Source organism: Danio rerio, chromosome 5 (assembly GCF_052040795.2).
Source record: "Danio rerio strain M-AB ecotype USA chromosome 5, GRCz13ab, whole genome shotgun sequence".
Taxonomy (NCBI): domain Eukaryota; kingdom Metazoa; phylum Chordata; class Actinopteri; order Cypriniformes; family Danionidae; genus Danio; species Danio rerio.
The window spans coordinates 67702501-67730410 of record NC_141025.1 but is presented as its reverse complement, the minus strand read 5'-3'; the positions used below and the strand labels follow the sequence as shown (position 1 = coordinate 67730410).

At 36.9% G+C, this 27910-nt stretch overlaps 1 protein-coding gene and 1 long non-coding RNA gene across 17 annotated transcripts in view; both read right to left on the bottom strand.

The window, feature by feature from the left end:
• Window positions 1-27910, bottom strand: part of tmem132e (transmembrane protein 132E) — a 1079249-nt gene that overhangs the window by 163478 nt on the left and 887861 nt on the right. For 12 of the 16 annotated variants that reach the window (XM_087252404.1, XM_087252403.1, XM_087252405.1 and 9 more), the window contains one exon: window positions 778-1705. In XM_087252404.1, the coding sequence (XP_087108530.1) occupies window positions 778-1705 (928 nt within the window). 16 annotated transcript variants of the gene reach the window in all.
• The window catches only part of LOC147844449 (uncharacterized), a 114243-nt gene continuing 90528 nt past the window's right edge, over window positions 4196-27910 (bottom strand). The window contains exon 4 of the long non-coding RNA XR_015492106.1: window positions 4196-4238. This is a non-coding gene — a long non-coding RNA (uncharacterized LOC147844449). The remainder of the gene's footprint in view (window positions 4239-27910) is intronic.

Here is a 27910-nt window from a genome sequence, read left to right as displayed (position 1 = left end):
ACACATATAATATTGTATAGCTTCCTAATACAAATATGAATTTAAAGAGAAATTTGTGAGGGGTGTACTTATATATGCTGAGCAAATAAATCCTAAATGAACTATACTAGCCAAAGCTACACCACAGCTCTGCCTGCTCCTGTTCGGGTTAATGAGTTATCAGAGCCTAATTAATTCGTGGCGAATTTCTAATTTGATGTCTGTGAGTTCCCATTACAATTAGAGGAACTTTGTTTATGAAGCGTTCCTTCGACATGCCCCAAAGACCAGCTAATATCCTTCCTCCCTTTCCATTTCTCACATCTTGGAAAAAAAAGCAAATTTTCTCCACCTTCAAGGATTTAAATAATAATTTTACTACACAAGAACCCAAGCCCTCCTATTCTGTTGACGACGAGAAACGAAATTAAAACACAGAGGCCAGATGAGAAATATGCCTCATATCCCCTTGGCTCTAATTCTAGAAGAACTGGGTCAAGCTCATGAGAAATTTAATTTGAACAGATGTCAATTAATACCCATTATGTCTTTACTTTGAAAAGCAGAATCCTTCTCACAATCTCCTAAAGCCTAGCACTCCGCTAGAGCTTTAGTTAGATCCTCTATGATGTGTCTTGTCTCATGGAAATCCATTTTTTTTTTAATCTTGTGAATCAATTATTATTATCAGGGCCAAGACACTGAGGCAGTGAAAAACGCAGGAACACACACACTGATATGCACAAATAGTTTGCTGGAGCACACCAAGCAAATGTAAATAAGAAAAGCAGAACTTACTTTAACGTAAACTGCTCCACTGTAGAATTCGGAACCAAGAGCAGATAGATGTTGAGGGTCTCTCCTGGCTTTAATGGCCGTTCTGGCAGCCTCAGAAAGAGGTTCTTGTCAAGCTGTTTGTCTACCACCAGTTGTTCCTGACTGGGTTGGTATAAACTGATGCTCCCAATGCGGAGAAGGGGTTGTTGGGATAAGCTCTCGCCTCTGGACGGTCCTCCTCGGCGTGGGTAGCTCTCCCCACACTCATCATTGCTATCTGGATCATGGAGGGTGTAGTAAAGCTCCACTTGAAGAGTCTCCCCAGTCAGCTCAAGACCATCCGTCCCTGAGGACTTTCTACGGCCCAATGGTGCTACATTAACATTAAACCATGTGGAAGGCAGGTCCAGTTGGGCCAAGCACTGCGCCAGATTCCCCTGAAGCCTGCAGGATGTTTTAATCTCCCGAACATCTCTGAAAGCGTGAAGCCTCACACATGGAAGCTTGTCCTGAATCTTGAAGTCATCCCAGTCCCTGCCTGCAATATAGAACAGTACCTGAACCAGAGGGTTACTAGCATAAACTCTAGACTGTACAATAAAGGCCCGGACCTTCCAGTTGACAGTCAGCCTTCCAGGAATGTCCAAAGGACTTGACGGCTGGAGTAAATCCTTGGACAAAGTCTGGTCTTGGGTGAAAGGCCCAAGTGAGATGTTGACCGCAGGAAGCTCCTTGGTCTGGAAGACCACAAAGCTCTCCGAGCGCTGAAGAGGGTGTCCACGCTGGCTGCCATATGATGGAGCTCGGTTTTCCTGAAGAAAGAAGGCCAGCTGTGTGTTGGAGAGCTTAAAGGTGGCAGGGAGATACACTTCTGGTGGGCTGGAGGTGGCACTGGGAACAGGGACACTGAAGAGGGCATCGGAACTGGTAGGGGAAACTTTACCAGCAACTGCAAAGACACAGAAACAAGAAAAAAAAAAAACAGTTGGTTAAATGTGGAGTGATTATAGTAAGTGTAGCCAAAGGTTTATAACAGATAAAACAGGCTTGGCTCATTAAAGACCACTGGAATAACAGAATCATGAACTCTTAAGTGGCCACTTAACTTTATACACCTTTATAAATGTGTATAGCATTAAAATGACCCTTTTATTGAATGACCCTTGAATTATAGCACGGTAAGTGGCTTTTAATGTAAAACAAATACAAGACTAGGATCAATGTGCTGGTTAAATTCACTGTGATGCATTCATGTGACTTGCTGTGATGTGCTGAAAAGCTTATTCACTGCATAGAAATAAATTGAGGAACTTTTACGTATATGTTGGAAGCGGGGTAAATATTTACTCTTTTTGTAAGAAATTGATTTTCAATTAAAGACTTGCTCTCCCTTTCATGCCTCGAGAGCTCAGTTGAGAATGTATGCTGATTAATAGCATGAAAGAACGAGTTTCTGTTTCATATAAGACCAAATGTATAAATTCAAATAATTAGCAATAAACTGAATACACTGACTGCAACGAGAGGACTGAGCTGAAAAAAAATTCTCACTGTTTGGAGTGAGAAGTAGTATTGACGGGCATGCAATGCTTTGTCCGATAACATAATGTACACAGACGTCATCATTGATCTCTATCCCTTGTGCTCCTGAGATTAACTACCTAAGACTAGATATTCAATTGATTGTTTAAACTTCAATATGCAGATCATAATCTGCCTTTACTGGCAAGAAGAAAAGATACTGTCAGGATAAAACTGACCAAACCAGTAACAGTAGCACTGTAAATCTTTCAAAGCTTTGTTAAAAACACTTCTATGGCAAAGTTTGTGTATAAAAGAAACAACCTTGTATAATTTAAAGACTCCGTCCATCCACTAGCACTGTATTAAAATATGGAACATGCCTTCAGAAAATCTGAGAAACAATAAAACATACTTATCATAATGACTAGTCGGAGGGAACAGAGAATCCATGGCAAATCCCCTTGAACAACAAAATGTCCCATATTCCACCAATGCTTTGCATTTAAACAGGGTACTTCACAACCTGAATCACCTCACAAGTACAAACACACACACAAAAAGAGTATCCATGCAGCTGAAGCCAAACTGTAGAAAAAATTGAGATCAAGCTCAGTTCAAGCTTTTGAAAATCTGTTCAAAGTCTCCAAACTTGAAAGCACATTAGCAGGATCCTCTCTGTAGTAATCCAACTGCATCCAAAACCTGCTCAAAGATCTGAGAAAGACTGATCACTCGTGCCTGTTGAGAGGCTCCGTAGGCACCTCCTGCCCTGCAGCATGATCGGAGTGAGTCCACAGCAACATTCGCTCGCTCCATCTATTCTCTGCAGTTCCTGTTTGAGTGTGACTCCTCCTAGCAGATCCCGTTCTCCTCTTACAGCCCGAGACAAAGCCTAGACACCGCCCTGTCTCACCACACCTCGCCCCGAACTGTAATAAACTCTTTAGCTCTCATTCACAGCCAGAGCAAAGGCACTCCTCCCTGGACACCAGCGTGGCAGACTACAAACTACCCTATTACATTCATCTGCTCCCACTGGACGTGTTGAGGCAGACTCTGAATGTGTCTGTGTGAGGGAGGGTGTATTTGTTAGGGGGGCTGGGTTTGGGGGAGGGATGCATAGCTTGAGCGCCTTCAGGCAAAGAGTGGGGGATTAGTGGGAAGATCACCGGCGAATTAGCTATTCTCTTTTCCTCAACCAGCGGCCCCTGGTAGATACATTTGAATAAAGCGAGGGGGATGGAGTGGAAGGTGGTGGGTCCTCTGCCCTTGCAATCGCCCAGAGAGTTCTTAAGTAGGAATTTAACTATGAAATTTGGAATGATGTGCCAAGCTATCCTACAGGACAACAAAGGAAACGTCAACAGCAGGGGTTCTCAAAGTCTCAACTCAGGACCCAATCTGAATTTTCTTCCATGTCAAAGGTCTAGAAAAATGTCTGTTGATTTTAATCAAAATGCACATACATAAATCACCATAAAAAAATTACATATATGATCAAAACACAACCGGGTCAAAAGAAATATAGTGCAAAACTCAGAGCAATCTAAAGCTGATTTATACTTCTGCATTAAGCGTACAAGTATGGTCTGGGAGTGTTAACAAGTGTTGAGTCCCATGAAGTAGCTCCAGATGGAAAACTTTTGTTTTTTGTTTACCTTATGATTAAAGTTGTTGCACATCCACTGGTTCTCGCCCCTGAATGAGTAAATATTAGCTACTTGTAGGCTGCATCCAAAACTGCCTACTACGCAGTAGTACTACTACGCAGAATTTAAACATACTACTCTGCCGTTAGGAAAGTACGTTCTTTACAGTATAATTGGCAGTTGTATGAATGTAACTCGGAGGTACTACATCAGCCATTTTGTCATGATCACGTGACTTACACATGCATGCGCTTTACATCGCTCCTATTCACAAATTCTCTCACGGGGCATCATGGGATAGCATAGCGTCTATCCGATGCACACTTCAGAATCTTGCCAGAAGGGGGCAGGCATGTGCACAGATAGGGCTCAACCTGTGCACATGGCCTTTTTTCTTTTGGATAAAAAGTGGCCCTCAAAAATGAAATAACGAATAGGATAGGATAGGATAGGATAGGATAGGATAGGATAGGATAGGATAGGATAGGATAGGATAGGATAAACTGTTGCTGTAAAGTGCACCCTGGTCTTCAGTTCGCGACCTTCAACCAGTCCACCTCAATCCCCCAACCCCCCCGCTTCATTTTTTTCTAGCACATGCCCCTTGGAAAGTACTGGTACTGGCCGTGGGTCATGCCAATCACTTGACGCAGAAGTTTAAACCAGCCTTTCTCTGAGAAATAGCACTTTATGTATTCATCAGCTGAATATTTTTTTTTATTTTATAGTGTTTTGTTTCATAGCATTTGACATTTACACTCTTCACAACTCAACTATCTCATTATTAATCAAACAGCACAACTTTGTGCTGGATTGGAGCAAAATGAATGCATACCTCTTGCTACCATCATCTTTAAAAAACTCAAATTGTTATCTTGAAAGTGACATCCTCACCTATTGAAACTCTCACTGCAGTGAAGAGTGCTGCCTGATTACAGCAAATGTCATACACTGACTGAATGTCATTACAACAGCAGTGCGCAGAAAAACTGTTGCCTGTAGATTCATTTCAAATCATTGCCAAAAAGACTAACAAGATTACATGTATAACATGCGTTTTACACACAGCATGTCAAAACCGACACTTTTAATCCCTTACACACAATTAGTAAAACCGAGGTGGCTCCAGATTGAATTCTCTACGAGTTTGAATCTAGACCAGAGTGGAGATTTTGAGAACCCCTGGTTTACACAAAGAGCATCGAAACATAATGTCACAACATTTCTGACCAAAGCATTCCTCAGCCAAGGTGCGACTTATCGAGTGCCACTTTCTCTGAAGCAAATGACATCTTTGAGACTCTTCTTTCAAGGCAGCTTCTCTCCGCTTCATTACATTTCTGACGTTTATCATTGTGCTCTTTCAACAGAAAGGTTCGAATTATAAAAGCCTGAAGATTGGGTTTCACATACGCTCAGAGGTATGAACACCTTTTGGTGTGGCTGTGGCCTATGAAAACAGATATGAAAACCTCTTAAAGGGATGAGCTAATGCCCCTGAAAGCCAATCCATTACAAACACATTAAACACCAAAGAGCTTCTTTGCCAGACACAGCCAGTCTAATATATATATGCTCTCAATAGCTTCATCGGATTATGTGCTTCCAGTGCCCCCAGGGATGCACAGTATGACAGATCACAGATTCTAATACATCATGTCCATCATTGCGTAGGCTCTGCGCTGTATCAAAGAGAGGGCGCATATGGGACTACAACATGACACCAAAAGTCCTTCCCGATCCCTCCTCCCCCGCTGCACTAATAGACCTCTGGGTGTAGTGGAGTGGCGGCTGCTGTTGCCGAACTGAGTAACAGGATACACATCTGTTGGTCAATGACTGTGGCTCGATACAATCCTAGGGGCTTTCTGCAGCTTTTGAGCTGTAGCTTTATGAAAGATAATGGAATCGTCATGTGTAATACGCCTTTGAAATATCAAAGTTTCACTGTTTAATACAACTCGCTGTTGCTGTCATTTTTCTCTGTAATCCCACACTTTTTTTGCCACATGGGCAATGTAAGATGCTGGAAGGAAAATAAGAAATTCCCCACAAGCATGCAAATTTCCTTTGAAATAATCTGTCTGGTGGGGAAACTGCTCTAGGAAATAATCCGTACAGCTTTTTTTTTTTTTTTTAGAGAGAAATGTGACAACAATAAGCAGTAGAAAAGAAGTCCCCCACCCACGTACACCCGAAAACACATTATGAAAATGCGCGCAACCTACAATTGCAATCTTGATGTTGCCATTTGTTTCCGCGTCTGTTAAAGGCTAAAAAAGACTTCAGTGGCCTGCTATATTATTTCCTGGTTTAAATGACTGAACAAATTGAACAGAGTGGTGTGTTAATTAATGAGCTGTACCTCAGACACATCTCTAGGAGAGACACAAGAAGTGCTGGTGGAATTGTTCCATTTGAATTATTGCATTCAAGTGTACCCAAAGGAAATGTGCAGAGGAGAAATTGAATGAAGGAGAGGCAGGGAGAATACAAGATGTGACAAGTGATCAAAGATCGGGATGATGCAATTTGAAAGGTAAATCGCAATATGCGAAACAAGGAGAATGCAACATTCGATTTGCAAAAAAACTAAATTTGCATAATTCAATGATTGATAAAGACGCGTCTGTTAAAGTGAGGTTCATTTTACAAATAAACCAGCAACCTAATGCTGCATGATGACAAACAGTGTTGGGCATGCTTCTTTAAAAGATTAATTAATTATTGTTACTAGTTACTTCTTACAAATAGTAACTGAGCTACATAATTATAAAAGTAACTAATTATCAAGGAAAGTAATTATTAAAATTAACTATAAGTAACTTTAACACAAATCTAATTTGTCAAACGACTATAAAACAAATATAAAACATCGTACTCTAATCTACACTAGTTTAATGTTGTTGTGGTACAATGTGAGAGACTACCTTTGAACTTGTTAGATTTGCCATCTTTCTGACTCCTGGTCGTTGCTGTTTGCCACTGACTGTGTTTGTGATTGTGTAAACACCCGTTCTACTCTACCTCTTTCTATTTAATAACTTGTTACTGAAAAAAGTTTCCCTGTTAGTAATGCTGTTTATTTATAGCGATATTATTCCCATCACTGATGATGACATATAAATGACCGTTGAGTATTTCTTTTCACATCATAATTAATTCATTTTGATGAATACAATTTACATTTACACAAACATTTTGTTTGGGGCAGCTGTATCATATTTCAAAAAGCTGAAAGCTGTGATGTTCCATGCATCATTGAAAACCCAATCTATTGTATAAACATATTTTTGGAATTCTTATCACTACAAAAAACAACAACAGTATTTATCAAATTCTGTTCGGATTGTTTATAGAAAGTGAGCTTCAATCAAATTATAATGACTGGTACTGACAGCGCAAACTCAAGTGAAATATAAAACATCAATTTTTGTATCTACAAATGCGGATCAGACTGCTCTGGTCTATAAAGTGACCTAAATGCCTCTTATTTGCATCAATCAACACAATCGGTAGTTGATTACAAACCTAAACCAAAGCACAAACTGTTCTGAATATAACATTTTGCTGTAATCTCACATCATGTTATATATCACAGCATTCATAATCACATTTTTCTGTATGCAGTGCTATTTACACTCACCGGCCACTTTATTAGGTACACCTTACAAGTACCAGGTTGGACCCCCTTTTCCCCTTATCCTTTGTGGCATAGATTCAACAAGGTACTGCAAATATTCCTCAGAGATTTTGTTCCAAATTGACATAATACCATCATGTAGTTGTTGCAGATTTGTTGGCTGCACATTCATGATGTGAATCTCCCGTTCCACTACATCCCAAATGTGCTCTATTGGATAGAGTTCTGGTGACTGTGGAGGCCATTTGAGTACAGTGAACTCATTGTCATGTTCAAGAAACGAGATTCGGGGTTTATGACATGGTGCGTTATCCTGCTGGAAGTAGCCATCAGAAGATGGGTACACTATGGTCATAAAGGGACGGACATGGTCAGGAACAATACTCAGGTAGGCTATGGTGTTGACACAATGCTGAGTTGTTACTGATGGACCCAAAGTGTGCCAAGAAAATATCTACCACACCATTACACCACTACAACCAGCCTGAACCATTGATACAACGCAGGATGGATCCATGCTTTCATGTTGTTAACGCCAAATTCTCTACCATCTGAATGTCACAAAGGAAATCGAGACTCATTAGACCAGCCAATGTTTTTCCAATCTTCTATTGTCCAATTTTGGTGAGCCTGTGCAAATTGTCGACTCAGTTTCCTGTTCTTAGCTGACAGGAGTGGCACTCAGTGTGGGCTTCTGCTGCTGTAGCCCATCCGCCTCAAGGTTCGACCTGTTTTGCATTCGGAGATGCTCGTCTGCAGACCTCAGTTGTAACGAGTGGTTATTTGAGTTACTGTTGCCTTTTTATCAGCTCCAACCAGTCTGGCCACTGTCCTTTGACATCAACAAAGCATTTGTGCCCACAGAACTGCCACTCACTGGATAATTTCTCTTTTTTGGACCATTCTCTGTAAACCCTTGAGGTGGTTGTGTGTAAAAAATCCCAGTAGATCATCAGTTTCTGAAACACTTAGACCGGCCAGTCTGCCACCAACAAACATGCTATGTTTAAAGTCACCTAAATCACCTTTCTTCCTCACCCTGATGCTAGGTTTGAACTGCAGCAGATCACCTTGACCACATCTACATGCCCAAATGCATTTATTGCTGTCATGTGATTGGCTGATTAGAACTTTGCGTAAACGAGCAGTTAGACAGGTGCACCTAATAAAATGGCCTGTGAGTGTAGCTATGGGTTTTTATTCTGCCTTATTTTTTTAAATATCACTTTAATGTGCCCCGGGAGTTTGTCAGCATTCATGAGTTAGGCCAAATAAAGAGTTCATTAATACACACAAAAACACATTCATTGGGAATTCATAGCCATAGGAACTCCGCGGTTTACACCAGACCTTTTGATCCGAGTCTATGCTAACGAATCTGTCAGTCGCTGTGATTCAGAGGCTAGTGGATGAGTTAGCATGACAAACAACAGCTACAAATGGAGCCATTTACATATGAAACAGACGCTCTGACCGTTAGCATCACGTCAGGCTTTATCGTATCACAAACATTGACTACCACAGCATTGCGTTCACTTCATTATACCACCGTGGTTTCTGTTTTCACTGAAAAGAGGCTGCTAAAAATAAACGAGGCTTCAGATATTCCAACTCTTAATGGCTGACCATATTTTGCCATCATTTCAGTATTCAATACCAGGAGGGCTAATACATTTGCTCTTCTTTTTACGCCACTTGCCCTTGTCTGTCCTACAAGTGCCTTTTGCTATGAGTGGATGAAAATTGACTTAATAACATAAAATGTGAGATACTGAGTGGGGAGCTGATTGCTAATGCGCTGCCGTTGCTTTGCTGCAAAGTCATTTATGGCAGAATTAAATGAAAGGGAATGAGGAGATTTGTCATTAAGAATTTGACAGGATATAAATCAGAATCCAGTGAATTCAGATGGTGAGGCGCAATGCCACACATTCATGTAATGAAATATTTAAATGGCTAATTATAGCAACTAAGCAAAATTATGAGTCTATGCGCAGTTGTGAGAAAAAAAAATAGTAGCCCCGTCTCTAGAAGCTGAGGAGAAGACAATGACAAATGTCATCATTTGAACATGCATAACATGACTCAAAACACTTCTTAAATATGATATTGCATGATTTATTATTTAGAAATACAATTTGATCTGAGGGAGGCACAGTGGCTCAGTGGTTAGCACTGTTCCCTCACACCAAGAAGGTCTCTGGTTTGAGTTTCGCTGGACCAGTTGGCATTTCTGTGTTTGAATTTTCTTTCCGTGTTCGCAAGGGTTTTTTCTAGTACAAGTAAATTGGGTAAACAAAATTGCCCATAATGAATGATTGTGTGTGTGTATGTGTGTGTGTGTGTGTGTGTGTGTGTGTGTGTAGCCTCAGAATTGGGGCAGGGGGGTAACATATATCAGAATAGAACATATATCTGCTGCATAAAACATATATCAGAATAGTTGGCGGTTCATTCCACTGTGGTGACTAAGCTGAAGAAAAATTAATGAATTTGATCTGACTGTTTTGAAACTGCCTTGATCATTCGTTCATTCATTCATTCGTTCATTCGTTCATTCATTCATTCATTCATTCATTCATTCATTCATTCATTCATTCACTTACTTTTCATCTTAGTGCCTTTATTAATCAGGGGTCACCACAGCGAAATAAACCGCCAACTTATCCAGCATATGTTTTACACAGTGGATGCCCTTCCAGCTGCAACCCATCACTGGGAAACACTCATTCACTCTCATTTACACACATACACTATGGACAATTTAACCTACACAAGTGTTTGGACTTGTGGGGGAAACACACGCAAACACGTGGAGAACATGCAAACTCCACACAGAAATGCCAACTGGCCCAGCCGAGGCTCGAAACAGAGACCTTTTTGCTGTAAGGCGACATTGCTACCACCTTCGCCTGCCTTGATTATATAAAATAAAATGTCTGACATAAACAAGCATATTCATACCTGCCGACACACACACACACACAAACACAGGCACACACAATTTTGCTAACTGCATTGATTGTACTTTAGAAGACTGTTTAATGAGCACGAAAACAAAAACAATAGAGATCGGCCCATTCCACCGGGAATTCTAATGAGTGTATTGACTGAGAAGATGTCTGGGTGTGTTGATAAATGATTACGAGTGAAGCACATTGCTTTCACCTTCATAAACTATACAGTCTTGTAGCATCTTCAGCTTGCAGAATAAAGATCTGGGAGGAGTTTGAAGAAAAATAAAAGCATTTCAAAAGAGTTTTTATTTATTGGTGCTTATGAACATTTGATTGTTGTTGCTTTAAAGTGGTGGACTGCTTACTATAACACTTTGCCGAATAATATTTTAAAAATTGCATATGAAAGTGCATGTACACAACCAGCCTGCACTGAATAATTATTACCCACAGATTCCAACAGATATTTATTTTTGGTTTTTAAACAAGTCAGTCATGAATGTGTGCATATCTACTCGCCGTTCAACAGACATTTATGCTAGATTGATAGCTTATTACTACACTGTAAAACCCAAAAGGTTAAGGTAACTTAAACCATTTGAGGAAACCAATTGCAACTAATTGTTAAAGTTCAAAAACTAACCATAAGTACAGTGAACTTAATCCATTTGAGTTAATGAAGTAATCTGAGCACAGTAAAACCTGATAAATGAAGAGAACTCAAACCAACTGAGTACTGTCAAACCCAATAAGTTAAGGCAACTCAAACAATTTGAGGAAACCGATTGCTACAAACAACTTGAGTTTAAAAACTAATATGAGTACTGTGAACTTACTCCATTGAAGCTGAAGTTATGATGAATTTAATTAACTTATTACCTTCAACAATGAGTTTAGAACTCTTTTCAAATGAGTAGACCTAACTTTTCAGTAAATTTTAAGTTAACTGCACTCATTTGATAAAGTTGACTGTTGAGTTCACATTGTAGCAAAAGCACACACACCCGGAGCACAAAACAAGTCATAAGGGTCATTTTTGAGAAAACTAGGTTTAAAGAATCAGAATTGAATAAATAAGCCATCAATTAATGTATGGTTTGTTATAATAGGACAATATTTGGCTGAGGTACGGATAGACAATCTGAAATCTTGAGGGTTCAAAAAAATAAAAATACAAATTTGTTTCTAACGTTGAACATATGAAGGTCTTAGCTTTGCATATCACTCATTAGATATTAATAAATGTTTAAAGAAACACCTATAAAATGTTGAAGACATTTTTTTTTTTGAAAGATTTATAATATTTTGGAACAGTAAAATTTTGGAAGCTAAATAATTTAAATAAATCATTTACTTCTGCTGTTTTCATTAGTTTCAAAAACACTAATTTCTTTACAATTTAAAACAGCATCTTTGGATATTTTCTTCTGCTGAAGATACTGTCGTCCTAAAAAAATAATTAAATAAAAAATCTTACACGTACCTTAGGAACAGTATAACAGAACATTTTGGCGGTTTTAAAACCTTGACTTTTCCAAACTGCTAAATACCTTGAAAATGGTTATCGTCCCATGCCTAAACACTATACCATAAAGTTGTATAAATTAATGTAAGTTATTGCATTTACTAACATGAATTTTAACAAGCATGAATTTGGATTTTAATAAGGTATTATTAAGTGTTGAACTATGATTAATGAATGCTTAGTAAATACATTAACTGACATCTTTAACTAATGACAACTTATTGTAAAAATTGACCAATATTTTGGCAATTCCCAAATTAAATCCATGCAACAGAAGACTGGTTTTGTGCTCTAGAGTCATAAATGTAAAAATGGCCAAAAAGCAAAAATAAATGTATAAGTATACATTTAAGAATATACAGTTAAAAATACATTTATTTTAGCAAATCATTTGAATCTTTATTGTAGTTGCATTGTATTGTTGTTGGGTTGATACATGTTTGGCAACCATTCTTTTAACCTTAAATATTGCAGTGTAGTTTAAAGTGTAACAAACCATGTTGAAAGACATATCCCATGGTTATATTTCAGCAGAGCAATCTAAAGATTCATCTGGCTCAAATTGTGAATGGCAGCTTCATTTTCAAACATTAATTAGCCACCTGTGGAACTCCTCAGGGTCAGATTGTGGAAGTTCTCCAAGTGTCAACACAAGGCCTCAGCCAAAAACAAGCAAAAAACAAACAAACAAAAAAAAAAAAACAGTGCAACTCTTGATCGAAATAAAGTACATATTTTACTTCTACCAGTAAGAAGTTTGGTTAGTTTAAAATGAACTCTGGTACTTCTGAAGAAGTGTGAACAAGTGTAAAGGCTTCCATCCAAACATTGGTGGACATACATTAACAAGCAGACTGAAAACCTCTGAAAAGAAGGCTCTTGGTCTGCCTCCAGATGAACTCTTGTGCAGATGGACTGAAATTTGAATGCAACATGAAAAACACATCTAAACTAACCAAGAACAGAAAGCGAATTTGCAAGATGAGACCCTAAAATGACAGAATGCTGAAGCATATTTGTTCTGTCTTGTCATATGATCTATGTTGCTCATTACAGTTGAATACAGGCACTTCTTTATACTTTTTCTCAGCTTTATACTTTTTTCTTCTTTATACAGTTCTCAGCTGATAAAAATGCTATTACAATGAAAGGGTTAGCACGCACCATTATTTTGATGTTTGTCAAGTTATAACACAAAACATATGTAGCTTATTTTTCATTACTTGGGTTTTGATGGTGGTGGTGTGGAGAGACCCCCCTCATGATTGTGAAGCACTTTAGGTAAATGGTCATACATGATAAAATACGCTATATAAATACACATTACATTATATTACATTAGAAATGGAAGTGTAAATGCAAAGGGAACAAGTACCATGTACCTTTATTGTATTGAGTATTTATTCATTCATTCATTTTCTTGTCGGCTTAGTCCCTTTATTAATCCGGGATCGCCACAGCAGAATGAATCTCCAACTTATCCAGCAATTTTATGCAGCGGATGGCCTTCCAGCCGCAACCCATCTCTGGGAAACATCCACACACACATTCACACACACACACACACTCATACACTATGGACAATTTAGCCTACCCAATATACCTATAAAGCATGTCTTTGGACTGTGGGTGAAACCGGAGCACCCAAAGGAAACCCACACAAACGCAGGGAGAACATGCAAACTCCACACAGAAACGCCAACTGAGCCGAGGCTCGAACCAGCGACTCAGCAACCTTCTTGCTGTGAGGCGACAGCACTACCTACTGCGCCACTGCTTCGCCCTGAGTATTTATTACTTTCTATATATTAATAAATAATATTATTTTAAAAATATTGTTTACTTATAGTGAGAGTCATTTACTTAGATCATTTTGTTGAGCTAACTGGATCTGTAATCTGAGTAAGTAGAGTTTTACAAATACATTTTTACAGAAACCTCTGTAAATCTTAACGAAAATGCCATTTTTATTAGCTCTGTTTTAAATTTTTTTTTTTTTTTTTTAATCATTTAAAATATATGTTTCAGATATAATTCTAATTCAGACTAAAAATGGTTTCAAGGTGCAAACATTTAGGGCTTTATTTTGACAATCCATGTGCAAAGTCCAAAGCGTATAGAGCGCAAAAGCATTAAGGGCATGTCAGAATCCACTTTTGATATTTTTAGGACGGAAAAATCCACTTTGCGCTGTGGCGCATGGTCTAACCGGGTTGAGCTTTTTCTCTTATGAGAATAGGTGTGTTTTGATAATAAACCAATCAGTCTCATCTCCCATTCCTTTTAAGAGTCAGTTGCCTCACGCCATGGCCAAAAAGCAAGTTGCTATTTACATGACGGACTTTGAGCCTCTTCATTCTTTACTTTCACTCTCATGGATAGGGAAACATGTTTTACGCACAGACATCCATTAGCCTATAAATGAATAATTTTGTTTGTTAAGTGCAACTATTTGTTTTAAAACTACTTATATATTCAGTTCTAATTTCCAGCAAACAAATAAATGAACAATAGTAACGAAGTGTGGTCAAAAACCTGAGCAATATCCAAATACACATGCTGCGCCCCATATGGTCTAAAACCTGACAGGTGGGCAAATTTAAGCTTGTTTTTAATAAAACAAATATAAATATGAATATAATAAATAATACTGCTAATAATGAACACATTATACAAAAGCAAATTGTTATAAATAAACTGAAAAAGCCTTCAAGATGAAGAAGACATGAAAGTATGGTTTTTATATTTATGTAGGCTATAAAATATTAATTTGTAATATTTTAATCCTTTTAATCTTTTTTATATGTAAAGATATTCGCGTATTGCTGTACATCCTGTGTGTATTAAGCAGTGTGTAAGTGAGGCGCACAACTAACACACTCTGCGCTGGACTTAGACCAGCTTTGATCTCGTCTATTGAACATCTATTTTAGTTCCAGCAATACGCCTCAAAACGCCTCCTTTTTTAGACCAGAATGCCTACGGGTGCATATATGAGCGCAAATGCATTTGCTATTTAAACAGCGTGGTGCAAAACGTCAAAACGACTCTTGCGCAAAGCTGAAACTAGCAAACAACAATTGCGCCTTGCAATTGCAATCGCATAGCACCGGTTGTATGATAGGGACTTTAAGACACTATGAAGGAAACCCCAGCAGATTTTCTAACTCTGATTGACCATTGTCATTTTTCTCTCTTGTCTTGACCTTTTTGTTTTAAGGTTCACCTTCGTTCACTCCAGTCAATAACAGGACATCAACTACTGTGATAGTAGGAGACTATTTTATTAGTCAAATTCAGTTTAACAACCAAGGCATAAAATAAATGTAGTTTATTGCTTGTATCTATGGTACATATATTGCATTTTAACGCAATACACTAATTTTGTCATACATTGTCCACCCCTAATGCCAAATATTTTGCTTAAAGTTGCACTATATGGGAAAAGTAACATACTGATATCTTCCATATAATGTTGATCCTCTATATAAGGTCTAATGAATTATTGAGAAATAAAAGGTCTGTTTCCATACATAAAGGGCAGGGATTGAACAGACTAAAAGATTGCATGTCAATCAAGATCAATAAGATGCTTTAGAACATAAGTAGGGTCAATTTTCATTCCATGCCGACTTGAAACCATTAGATGGAATATGGCATGTCACTCTGGAGGGATTTATGTATATTTAGCATGGCCTAAAATGCCTGAAGCGCTGTCATCATATGGTTTCATTAAACATGACAGGTACATCGCATGGAAAGGTATAGTGCAGGGTTCAGATTCATGAAGCATTCATTAGACTTGTCAACTTAATCAACGCAAATATGAAGGAGAACAACATAAACACGTGACCAAATCCGGTTTCCATCTGCTTTCTATTCCCCCAAAGGTTGAAGATCCTCAAATCCACAACCAGGTCAACCGATTTACATTTTAATACAGTATTTATGAGGAACAAGTAAAGCTAGATGTGAAAATCCTGCAACATCTCCACACACTCTATTAGCAAGATCATCGATTGCAGCAGATTAACACCTACCGAAGTCTATCGTACACAAACACTATTCATTTGTCTGCACTATTTTCATTTAAGAAATGCTAGCCTGGCCTTTCAGTCGAATGTGTTCGCTAAGCTCGCAAGGATTTGGAGACGAACCGTTTCCCTGTCCCTGAAAAAAAAAAAAAAAAAAAGGCTTATCGACAAAAGTAAATACAATAAACCGTAAAACCTTAAGCCTTGAATACTGCTGATGAATTCGAAAAGATTGTGATCTTGGCCTGTCAGCTGCTGCAATCCAAAGAGGACACACTGCTCCTTATAAGCTACGATTGTGCTTATTCAAATGTAATAGCGATTTACGGCAAATGCGAACATTAAAGTTTAATGTGGCATTAGAGGTCGCGGCTAGATTAAGAGGCTGGAGATTATTACGGTTTTAGTCTGTGTTGTAAAACAGACAAGACCATTTCCGTTGTCTCGTCTGCAAAGCAAAACAACTGTGAGCTCGTGTGACAAGTTCATTCAAATCATTACTGATTAGGCACTGGATATGAGCATTGGCGTGACATGCACGAGATGCTCGGGAAATTGATGTGACATGTCTTGTACATCAGCCGCGCCGCTCGAGCTGTCATCAGACTCTTTCATGCAGAACTGTCACCAAAGTGTCTGTGCGTTTCCATGTGTGTCCACAGGCACAATGGGGAAGTTTAATCAACACGCAAGAATCATCTTTGTATGGATGCACATCTTTTGGCATTACAAAGCGGTTTAGGTTCTTTGTTGTAATAAATGATCTTCGGGATGCACTAAACCTCACTCATTTTGTTTGGTTGTTTACTTGTTCAAAATATTTATTTAAAATGAGCTGAAACAACACAATTACTGAGTTTTTGTTAGAACAACTTAATTTTTTATGTTAAATCTATTTAAACTTGTTAAATCTGTAAAGTTACCTTAATCGATTTATGTTGGGAGAATATAAATGAATTGTGTGGAATGCTACAATTTTTACAGTGCTGCTTGTGTTACTGAACACTGTAAAAATGTTAGGTTCCACACAATCAATATTTGCTGGGAAAATATGAAGGAATTAAGTTATTTTTCAACAAATTTAAGTAGACTGAGCATAAAACAATTAAGTGGTCACAAAAATCCTTAAAAATTGTGTTGTTTCACCTCATTTTAAATTAGTAGTTTAAACAAACAGCAAATGTCATTTTTGAGTGCACTGTAAAAAGTGTTTAGTCACTAAAAGCAAGTAAACCAATTGTCTTAAAAGACAGTGACTTTACCTAAAAATAATGCAATTAAACCTATTGTAAAGTTGTTAAGTTGACTTAACTTAATCTTTATAATTATGCAAATCTGACTCATCCATTTATTCATTTTCTTTTTAGCTTAGTCCCTTTATTAATCAGGGGTCGCCACAGCAGAATGAACCACCAACTAATTCAGCATATGTTTCATGCCGTGTATGCCCTTTCAGCTGCAACCCATCACTGGTAAACACAAATTTGACACACTTATTTAAAATAAATAACATAAATAACATTACTTTCCAAACACTTTTCTGATCCTTCTTGATCTCTTTTTAAAAGTTCCATTCCCTATGTGAAAAAACAACAACTATTAACTAACTTTTCCCTCAGTAAATTCCTAATTTTCTGCTTTTTAAAAGTTGTTACGGTAATATTGTGTGTGTTTGTTTGTAGGGGGTGGGGGGTTGGGGGGAAGAGATAAGGAATAGTTTTTTGTTCAATCCACTTACATTTGTAAAAACCAAAGTTAACTTAATTCCTTCATGTTGTCTCAACACAAATTAATTGTGTGGGACCCAGTATTTTTTTACAGCGTATTGAGCAGGGTTAAATATTAGAAACAAGATCATATATACTATGCAATTTATAAGTACTAATAATAAGCCCAATGTTTTAATAATAAGCAGTAAATGAGTCACTAGTTAATAGTGAGAATTGGTACTACCAAAAGAAAGAAAGAAAGAAAGAAAGAAAGAAAGAAAGAAAGAAAGAAAGAAAGAAAGAAAGAAAGAAAGAAAGAAAGAAAGAAAGAAATTAACTAAATTGTCATAGTGTATGAGTGTTTGTGAATGCGACAGTGTATGTTTCCCAATACTGGGTTGTGGCTGGTAGGGCATCTGCTGCATAAAAAATGCTCTGGAATAAGTGGTGGTTCTTTCAACTGTGGCGACCCCTGATAAATAAGCGACTAAGCCGAAGGAAAATGAATAAATGAATAATTAAAAGTATGAAATCTATTGTGTTTAAACTGTGTCTGAAATCTCAGTTAAACAGCACTCAGGAAAAATTTGAAAGATATGGTTTTCCACTCCATCAAAGGGTTAACTAAAAAATAGAATGACATTAAAAGAAAACAAAGTAAAACTCTGTGATGCTTTTCCATTTAAACCATTTCATGTAAATTACCTTTTGTTGCACATGAAATTAATTACAACGAATCAACAAGCTATACAGAACAATCACATCTGATATAATACAGTTGACCTCAACATATATCTCCTATATTGTTCTTATAAGAGCAATGAAACGCCTGTTTGTACAATATGTCCCTTAAAAAAATACACAATGGAAAACCCTCTGTATGTGAATTTGGAAACTACAATAAAAAACTAAATGGAAAAAAAAAAAAAAAAGTGTCCACTGTACATTTTAAACACATTACTACATAATGAGTTAATGAAACTGCATCCTCAATTTGTGTAACATTGTGAAATTAGACGTGAATATTGTTATTGCTTTTTAAATGATAATGTGATTCGGTTTGAATATTCTCATAAAATGGCTCTAATGAAGCGTGGTTTACGAGGACGAGTTCAGTCCATCACGAGAGCACCGCAGTTCATTATGAATGTTCAACAGGTGTTTACTCTTTTTTTTTTTTCTGGTGTTGTTTTGTTCGACACAGCACAATCAGATGATAGACATCAGTATTGATGGGAAATCTACACCCTGGAGCCAAAGCGGTCATGTCAATAGATTGCTACCTGCTGACACTTTCCCCTGAGAGAATGGAGCTGTAGAGGCAGCCTTGAGTTTGACAGCGGCCATCGATATCACAGCACCGAGCTTCAGTGGACGCACATTTACACCATTATCACTGACCTCCATATTTGACAGTTTTACTTACTCAGCTAACCAAAACTCACACTTGTCCGACCTGAGTGCATTTTGACACATTTCGACTCACGGTTCTTTAGATTTGACACTGTTGGTGTTTGACTATTTTCCTAAAACAAGCAATAGGTGGAATTGCGCGGGCTTGCTGCTACCATTTTGTTTTCCATGTCTGGTCTCATTAAAACTAATTGGAGAAGCTACAGGCACAGAGCAAACAAACAGATTCAAGATTAAATGATTTTTCTCAGATTGCATGCACACAGTTGCCTGTAGGATTTGACATGCAGCAAAATCCATCCTGGCCAGCTACTTAGATCGTCAATGTAAATATGTGTATATAAGTAGTATGTTAAAAAGCAATAATGCAAGTAACAACACATTCAATTAGGAATGTTCAACTTAATTTATTTAAGACACATTTATTCATTTTCTTTTCAACTTAGTCCCTTCATTAATCAGGGGTCGTCACAGCAGAATGAACCGCCAACTTATCCAGCATATGTTTTACGCAGTGGATGCCCAGCCTGGGAAACACCAACACACTCTTGCATTCACACACATACACTAAGGCCAATTTAGCTTATTCAATTCACCTTTAGCACATGACTTTAGATTGTGGGGTAAACCGGACTACCCCGAGGAAACTGACGTCAACACAGGCAGAACATGCAAACTCCACACAGAAATGCCAACTGACCCAGCTGGGGCTTAAACCAGTGACCTTCTTGCTGTGAGGTGACATCGCTACCCACTGTGCCACAGTGTCACATTGTTTAAACACAGCCCTCATATATAGTTAGTTTTTCAACCACTTATCTTAAAAACAATTTAGTAAATCCTATTAAACAATTTTTTAGTGTTTGCAAGCTAGACATATATGGAACAACTGTAAAACTGTATAAAACATTTGCAAAAAAAAAAATAAATAAAAAAATAATAATAATAATAAAAAAAAAGAATATATATATATATATATATATATATATATATATATATATATATATATATAGAGAGAGAGAGAGAGAGAGAGAGAGAGAGAGAGAGAGAGAGAGAGAGATTATTAGAGTATATTTAAACATATATTCAAATAGAACACTTATATGGCTATGCTGAATTTACAGCAGACATTACGACCAGTGAAACCTTTATTTTGTCAAATCCCTGCTGAAAAAAACTGCTTAAACCAGCCTAAGCTGGTTAGGTGGTTTTAGCTGGTCAAGCAGCCTGGTTTTGGAGTTTTGTTTTTTGCGTTTTCAGGTTGGTTTCAGCCATTTCAGGCCTGGTCTCAGCTGGTCAGTTAAAGCCAGCTTGACCAGCCTAGCCAGGCTGGGAACCCATCCAAAGCCAGCTATGTCCAGATTAAACCATTGGGGATGGTCATTTCCCAGCCTGACCAACTACGCTGACAAAAAAAAAAAAAAAAAAAAGATTCAAAGATGATTCATTGGATTTACTTAAGTTAGGTGGTTGAAAACAATTTATTTAGGCTGAATTTAAAATACACGTTAATACATTAAGTTGAACATTACTAAATTTAATTTGTTTATTTACATTCAACTCAAATAAATTGTTTGCAACAGTTTTGCAGAAATAATTTTTTTCAGAGTAAGACCAGGCTGGAAATGGCTGAAACCAGCCTGGAAATGTACAAATCCCTTCTTAAACCTGGCCAGTCAACCAGCTAAAACCAGCCAACCAGCTTAGGCTGGTTAAAGCTGTGTTTTTCAGCAGTGATGACAGTTGGAATAACAAATGGTTTTATTTGTTTTGATTGAAAACCAGGATTGTGACACCAAACATAGATTTCCTAATTGGTGTTAACTTAAAATGTTGGTATTTTCTTGTTTTAAAAACAGTATCTAAAATACAGTATCTGAAAGTATTTCTGAAAATATGCCACAATTTTTGTAATTTCCTTGAATAAATTAATGAATGAATAACAACATCTTTATTTTAAATGTGAAAGCAGTGTCATCAGCATTTTGAAGAGTAAAACGTGAGAAAAAAAACTACATATTTTTACTCAAAAACATTGCTGTAAATCATAATTCAAAAGAAACTACATTGTGAAAAATGCAGGGTTCCATTCAATTCCTTCAAGTTGTCCCGAAATACCATTTGATTAAGTTACCTTAATTGTTTAACAAATTTAAGTTAATTGAACATAAAAAGAAACAAAGTACATTCGTTCATTTGTTTTCAGCTTTGAAACTTGTATCAAGTAATATTTGAATGCATATTTAAACATAATATTTGCATCTAAATTGATAAAACCAATCAATATCTGTTTTGATTTTAGAATGATGCATCTTTTCTTAAGTTTCTTCATTACATTTACATTTAATCATGTAGCAGGCACTTTAATTCAAAGTGGATTATAAATTACATTATTCCTTGTTGTGCTAGAATTTTACTAATAACCATTTAAAGGGAGCTCTTTTTAAAAATTCTGTTTTTATGACAAAAATATTAGTAATGCATTCTATAGCAAATCAAGTTAAATTAAATTACTGTGCAAATTTATTAGCTTATCAATTGGATATAATAATAAAAAAAAACAATTTCCCAATTCCACAGAGCAAGGATATTTTCACAGTATTTCCATTTTCCCTTTAAAATGCTGATGGCATTGCTTCTCAATTTTAAATAAAGATGTTGTCATTCATTCATTCATTCATTCATTCATTCATTCATTCATTCATTCATTCATTCATTCATTTATTCAATGAAATTACCCTCCCAAAAAACCTTGAGAATGGTGTTGATTCAGCTCTTCATAAATAAGTAGTTAAAAGAAGCAGCAAAGATATTTTATTTCAGTTTATGAATACTGAACAACAATTAAAAGAGGTTTTTCACTTAACATGCCACCAGGGACAGCAGTTAAATTAGACCCAACAAAGCACCACAGCTTTACCGAAATCCAAACCGGTCTTTGCTACTTGTGTAAACGCATAGACAGGCCGAAATGCAATGGGCTGCAAAGCGGCAGTGCAAACGACTACTCTGCTGTGGCCTATTAAAGAGCAAAAGCCCAACATAGCATAAAACACCCACTTTGTAGCGGCGCTTGTGGTATGGTGATCCTGAACGTCCTGTATTCCCAAGCCTCTGCTTGATTTAAAAAACAAATTGCTGCTTCAGCTTTTTTCCGCCTCTCAGCCCATTTCTCCAGTCTCTAGGTGGATTTAATATCTCCCCTGAAGGATTGTTTTGAAAGAAGGCTAACCTCGGTGCTAGCTTTGAGCGAAAGGTCCCAGGGCAGTCCATTAGCGTCTCGCGATTAGCATTAACCCAACACAACCGAGACGTCCTGCTAGCTCTTCTGCAAAGTTGCCTTCACTCCAAGGAGCTTTTAAAAAAAAAAAGTTGCTCTCTATTGTTCCACTTTTGCAATCAATAAATCATACGCTCGGCTTGTGAGAGATTCTTGCATTTTTAATAGAAATGGCTTGTTTCCTTTTATCTTCCAGTTTTCGCAAGAGAGATCAAGAATTCATCGCTAACCATTGACTCTGCATTGTTTCTTTTTGTCGGGTCGATTTGAAGCATGACAACAGTGAGTTGAAAGCATTGAGCAACAGGTTGGATATGTTCTGAGCTAATAGCGTGGCCTCGTTTTTTTTTAATGCTCTCATGAAAGTGGAAAGATTCCCTTTGAAAATGACTTCAGTGATATCGCACGTGTCCTTGAAAGGCCCGTCTGACCTGAGCGTGACTCAAGCGCTAAGCGTTACACACTGAACAGACTGTGATTCGGCTTGATGTTAGCTGATAATGAGACTTTTGACTTGTAATATAAAATGTATCTATATAAATAGGTAAAGTCTAGATCGGATATGCTGCTGGCTGGAAGTGCACATCAATATAGCAGCATGTTAATGATACTGTATACCAATAATTAATATTTTTACAGTACTGTAACGATTGGGTTTAGGGTTGGGATGAGAGTAGACGTAAAAACACACAATTTATTTGGTCATTTAATAGATAGCATAAATAATACTCTGTACTACTTCTGTTTTTACATTACAGTGATGGTTGGGCTTAGGGTTGGGGTAGGGGTAGACGTTAATAAAATACAATAAATGTGAAATTTAATAAATAATATAAATAATTATGGTTAACTTGTGGCCACAACATTATCCAATCTAGCAACAACCGCAAAAATGCACTCTTTGCAGCTATTTTAGGGGAAACTTTTTATATTTTTGGTCAAATGTACTATATTCTTTATTTCAGAGTCACAATTTACATGGATAACTGTTGACTTGGAAAATAAGATTCATTCAGTTATTCGTTCATTTAGTTAATATCATATACACCAGGGGTGGCCAACCTTGTTCCTGGAGAGCCACCTTCCTGCAGATTTCAGTTGCAACCCATATCAAACACACCTGCCTGTAATTATCACGTGGTGTTCAGGTCCTAATTAATTGGTTCAGGTGTGTTTGATATGGGTAGCAACTGAAATCTGCAGGAAGGTGGCTCTCCAGGAACAGGGTTGGCCACCCCGGATATACACTGTAAAAAAATATATATTAATGAACAGTTTTGCTTTCATTCATTTCCTTTTCGGCTTAGTCCTTTTATTAATCTGGGGTCGCCACAGCGGAATGAACCACCAGCATATGTTTACGCTGCTGATGTCCTTCCAGCTGCAACCCATCACTGTGAAACACCCACACACATTCATTCACACACATTCATTCACACACATACACTACGGACAATTTACCCAATTCACCTGTACTGCATGTCTTTGGACTGTGGGGGAAACCAGAGCACCCGGAGAAAACCATGCCAACACGGGGAGAACATGCAAACTCCAAACAAAAACGCCAACTGACCCAACCGAGGACAATTTTAATTACTCAAATTTCTTCTCTACCTGGGCTTTTAAATTGGTTAACACTGATACATAGCATTTACAGCTTAACCCCATTATCATATTTGTGTGCCTGCCTTATTTAAAAGCTCAAGAGATGCCTGTGAAGTAATTAAGTTCTAAAGCAATCCTAGTTTTCACAAAATGTGGTTCTCATACGCATCAGATTTTACATATAGCATATTGAGATGACAGACACAAAATTAAAACTTAATATTAGAATACAGACAAGAGCCTCAGTGTATAGTCAGAAGTTTTACCTTTTTTTAAACTCTCAAAATGGCACTATCTGCTTGATAATGAATCAGCAAAGACCACAGTTTCAGCACAAAATCTTCTTTAATCTTCTTCAACGATTGAACTTTTATGTAATCACTGATTTCTTTTATCTGAGCGAATCTAAACCGCAGGGAGGTGTAAATACCCCATCTTTTAAGCCTTCTTCCATTACAATCACTGTTTAAGTTCCTACCGTGCATAAGCGCAGGTCCACACAATAAAGTGATATGTCAGGTTCAATTTTAAAGCAGGCCGTTCACTACTGCCCTCTAAATCAGCTGTGTACTGGCTCAGGGTCTAAACATCTTTAAAACACTTGCTGGAGGTTAATATACTATTTTAGTTTGCATTAACCCTTTCAGACTTTGTCCCATCAGAATGAATGGGTTGTTTTTCCTGGTTTTCATCTGATTTGCAATGCTGAAAATAGTAGCTGACTGCAGATTTGAACATGCACGCTCAAACATGCACTCTCAGATACATACACTCTAGAGAACGTGACATTACTGTGAGGCATAGCATTAAGGGCGATGATAAGAATATTGTTACATGCCTGGGGGTGTTGCTCTGTTGTTCCCTCCCCCCCTCTCTGTTTCTATTTGCTGTCTCCTATACTTCTAAAATCTAGGTGTTCCGATTGGTTGGCAGAGTTCTCCCGAGTGGACCAATCAGAAGAGGATGGGTGTTATTTAAACGCTCCAGTGATGACTCAGCCCAGATGAGAGGGGGATCCATGTTGCTTGTTGCTGCTGTGTTTTTGTAACTTTTGGTGCCTATCTTGTGCTCGGGTTCGCTTTAAAGAGAGTTTTTGTGATTTAAAAATACCTAGAGGGAAGTGAAGGGAAGTATGTCACGTGACTTACATTTTACACACACGTAGTAGATGTTTTTGTTATTCCACTAGGTTAGAGGCGGGTGCTACCATATGTATGTTTGTTCCAGTCAGTGCAGTTGAGTAAGGGGCGTGTGACGCTGAAGATGTTTTTTTTCTTATTTACATATTTCTCTTTAGTTATTTAGAGGTGGGGGAGGGATTAGTTAGCGGGTGTTTAATTTGTTATTTTCTTTGATTTTGGCACCGCTTATTCTCCTTCCCTCCATCAGGTATTTTTGTTTACTTTTTGCATTTGCATTTTGTTTTATTGTACATATTTGTAAATATACTTTGGGTGATTTAAATATTCACTTCTTTATCTTTATTGTAATAAAGCGAACCAGTTTTTTGCCACGTCGTTGTCTGTGTTGATTCATAGCAGCTAACATCTCAGAGGAATTCTTAAAATATTGGGTTGTCATAATTATGTTAAGCCCTTTTTCATCCTCCGAGCCACACGGGGCGTAACAATATACATTTTTCAATGTTTGTTAAGTCGTGATGCATCAGTAACGTATGGGATACTGTTTCCAGGTCCAAGCCGCTACCCAATTGAATTGAGAAAATATTTATTTGTGACCACTCTTTAGCAGTGGTGTAAAATAACAGATTACAAATACTCAAATTACTGTAATTGAGTATTTATTCTCAGAAATTGTATTTTACTAAGTAGTTTTAAAAACGTATACTTTTACTTTCATTTGGGTACATTTTTAGAGCTGTATCAGTACTTCACTACTTTCCTTCAACATGCAGTCACTATTTTTTCCTGTCTATAGGGATTAGAAAAATCCTACGATTCCTGTCCAATCTAATCGCACATAGAAAGTAAATCACATCATACTAAACTACCTTAAGACATGCAGCAAATTGTTTTGAAGCACTAAAAGTGTGCAAGAAGATACTTCACACGCAATAACCCAGAGACTGGATGCCACTGATGGATGTTTAAAGTTTGATGACCAAAATGGCCTTAAACAATAACTAAATGCACTACAGAATATTACGTTTACACACACACACACGCACAAATTATACTGACTACTCTTAAGTACTTTTATAAGGATTACTTTTTAAACATACTTATACGATACATACGATATTTACAACAAATACTTTTACTCTACTTGTACTACATATTTGGGCAAGTAGTGGTACTTTTACGTGAGTATGATTTTTCAGTACTCTTTCCACCACTGCTCTTTAGTCATATTACACATTAAAGTGAATTTTATGCAAAATCAAAGTGTACACATCAGTATATGGTCTTGCTGCATCACAAATACTAAAATTTTAACACTTTTACAAAAATAATCACCTTCTGGCTAAGGACATATTTTTTGAGATCGTGATTTTCAAAAGTATTACATTGCTTTGTAAATGTTCATTATTACCATTTGATGAGTCTACCCCAGGAGTGTCAAACTCAACTCCTGGAGAGTTTAGTTCCAACCCTGCTCTAACACACTTACCTGTTGGTTTCAAACAAGCCTGAAGGACTCAATTAGTTTGATCAGGTGTGTTTAATTAGGGTTGGAACTAAACTGTGCAGAACAGCGGCCCTTTTGGAACTGAGTTTGACACCTGTGGTCTACCCATACAGTTTGATAGGGCGCTTGAATCCGAAAGCTGCTTCTCGTGATGTCATACTTAACAAGCTGACCCAGTCAGTGCTGTGTGTAATTAGTTACAATGTAACTAGTTACTGTAAATAAATTATTTTACAGTTGAAAAAGAATAAAGTAATGATTACTTTTCTTTTTAAGGTAATATAAATTATTCCTAGTGTACTTGCATTAAATATTGCAAAATAATTCCAAAGTTCTGTATAAATCAATTCAAAGAAGCAAAGTAATTGTATATCTTAGTTGTAAAAATATATTTTGAGGAATAATTATATTTTTAAACAAAAAGAATTATCAAGGCAATTAGACATACTAAAAATGAGGGAGAAATTGGTTTATGGAAATATAAGGTATAAAATCACAAATGGAAAGCAATTGTGTGTGTTTATTTTTATAATTTTATTATTTTTTATTATATAATATATACTTATTTTTATATTTTATAAATATATATTTACTTATATACTATATATATATATATATGGGTACATAGAGTATATTTTAAAGTATTATTACTTCCCTGTAAACCACTAAATGGTCACAAAGCAGGGTGAATCTGCCTTCAGCTATTTCTACCCCCCCTTCATAAAACAGTATTACTTTATTTAAAGTAAAACTAAAGGTTCCTGGTTTGACTATAAAATAATAATCCAATTAAATTATATGCTAAATTAAATTATAACATTATAACATTATTATATTATAATTCAACAAAACAATTGAATTGCTATTGTCTGCTTGGAAATTCGATTGCATTTGAAGTGACATTAACTCAAGTAAATCAATTTCTTATTGTGTATTTAGGTACTTTTTATACAAAGTTAAAAGTAATTGAAAAACAATTTGAATGATGTAATAAGTAATTAATTTATAACTTTTTAAAGTAACTTGCTGGGTAATGAAAGCTTTAGCGATAGTTCTACCAGAAAGACTGAGATGTCACGTCTTTCATAATAATTATCTAATCAGCCTATAACAACCAAGCAAGCCATGTATATAAGTTCATCTAAACAATCTGTTTGGCTGTATTC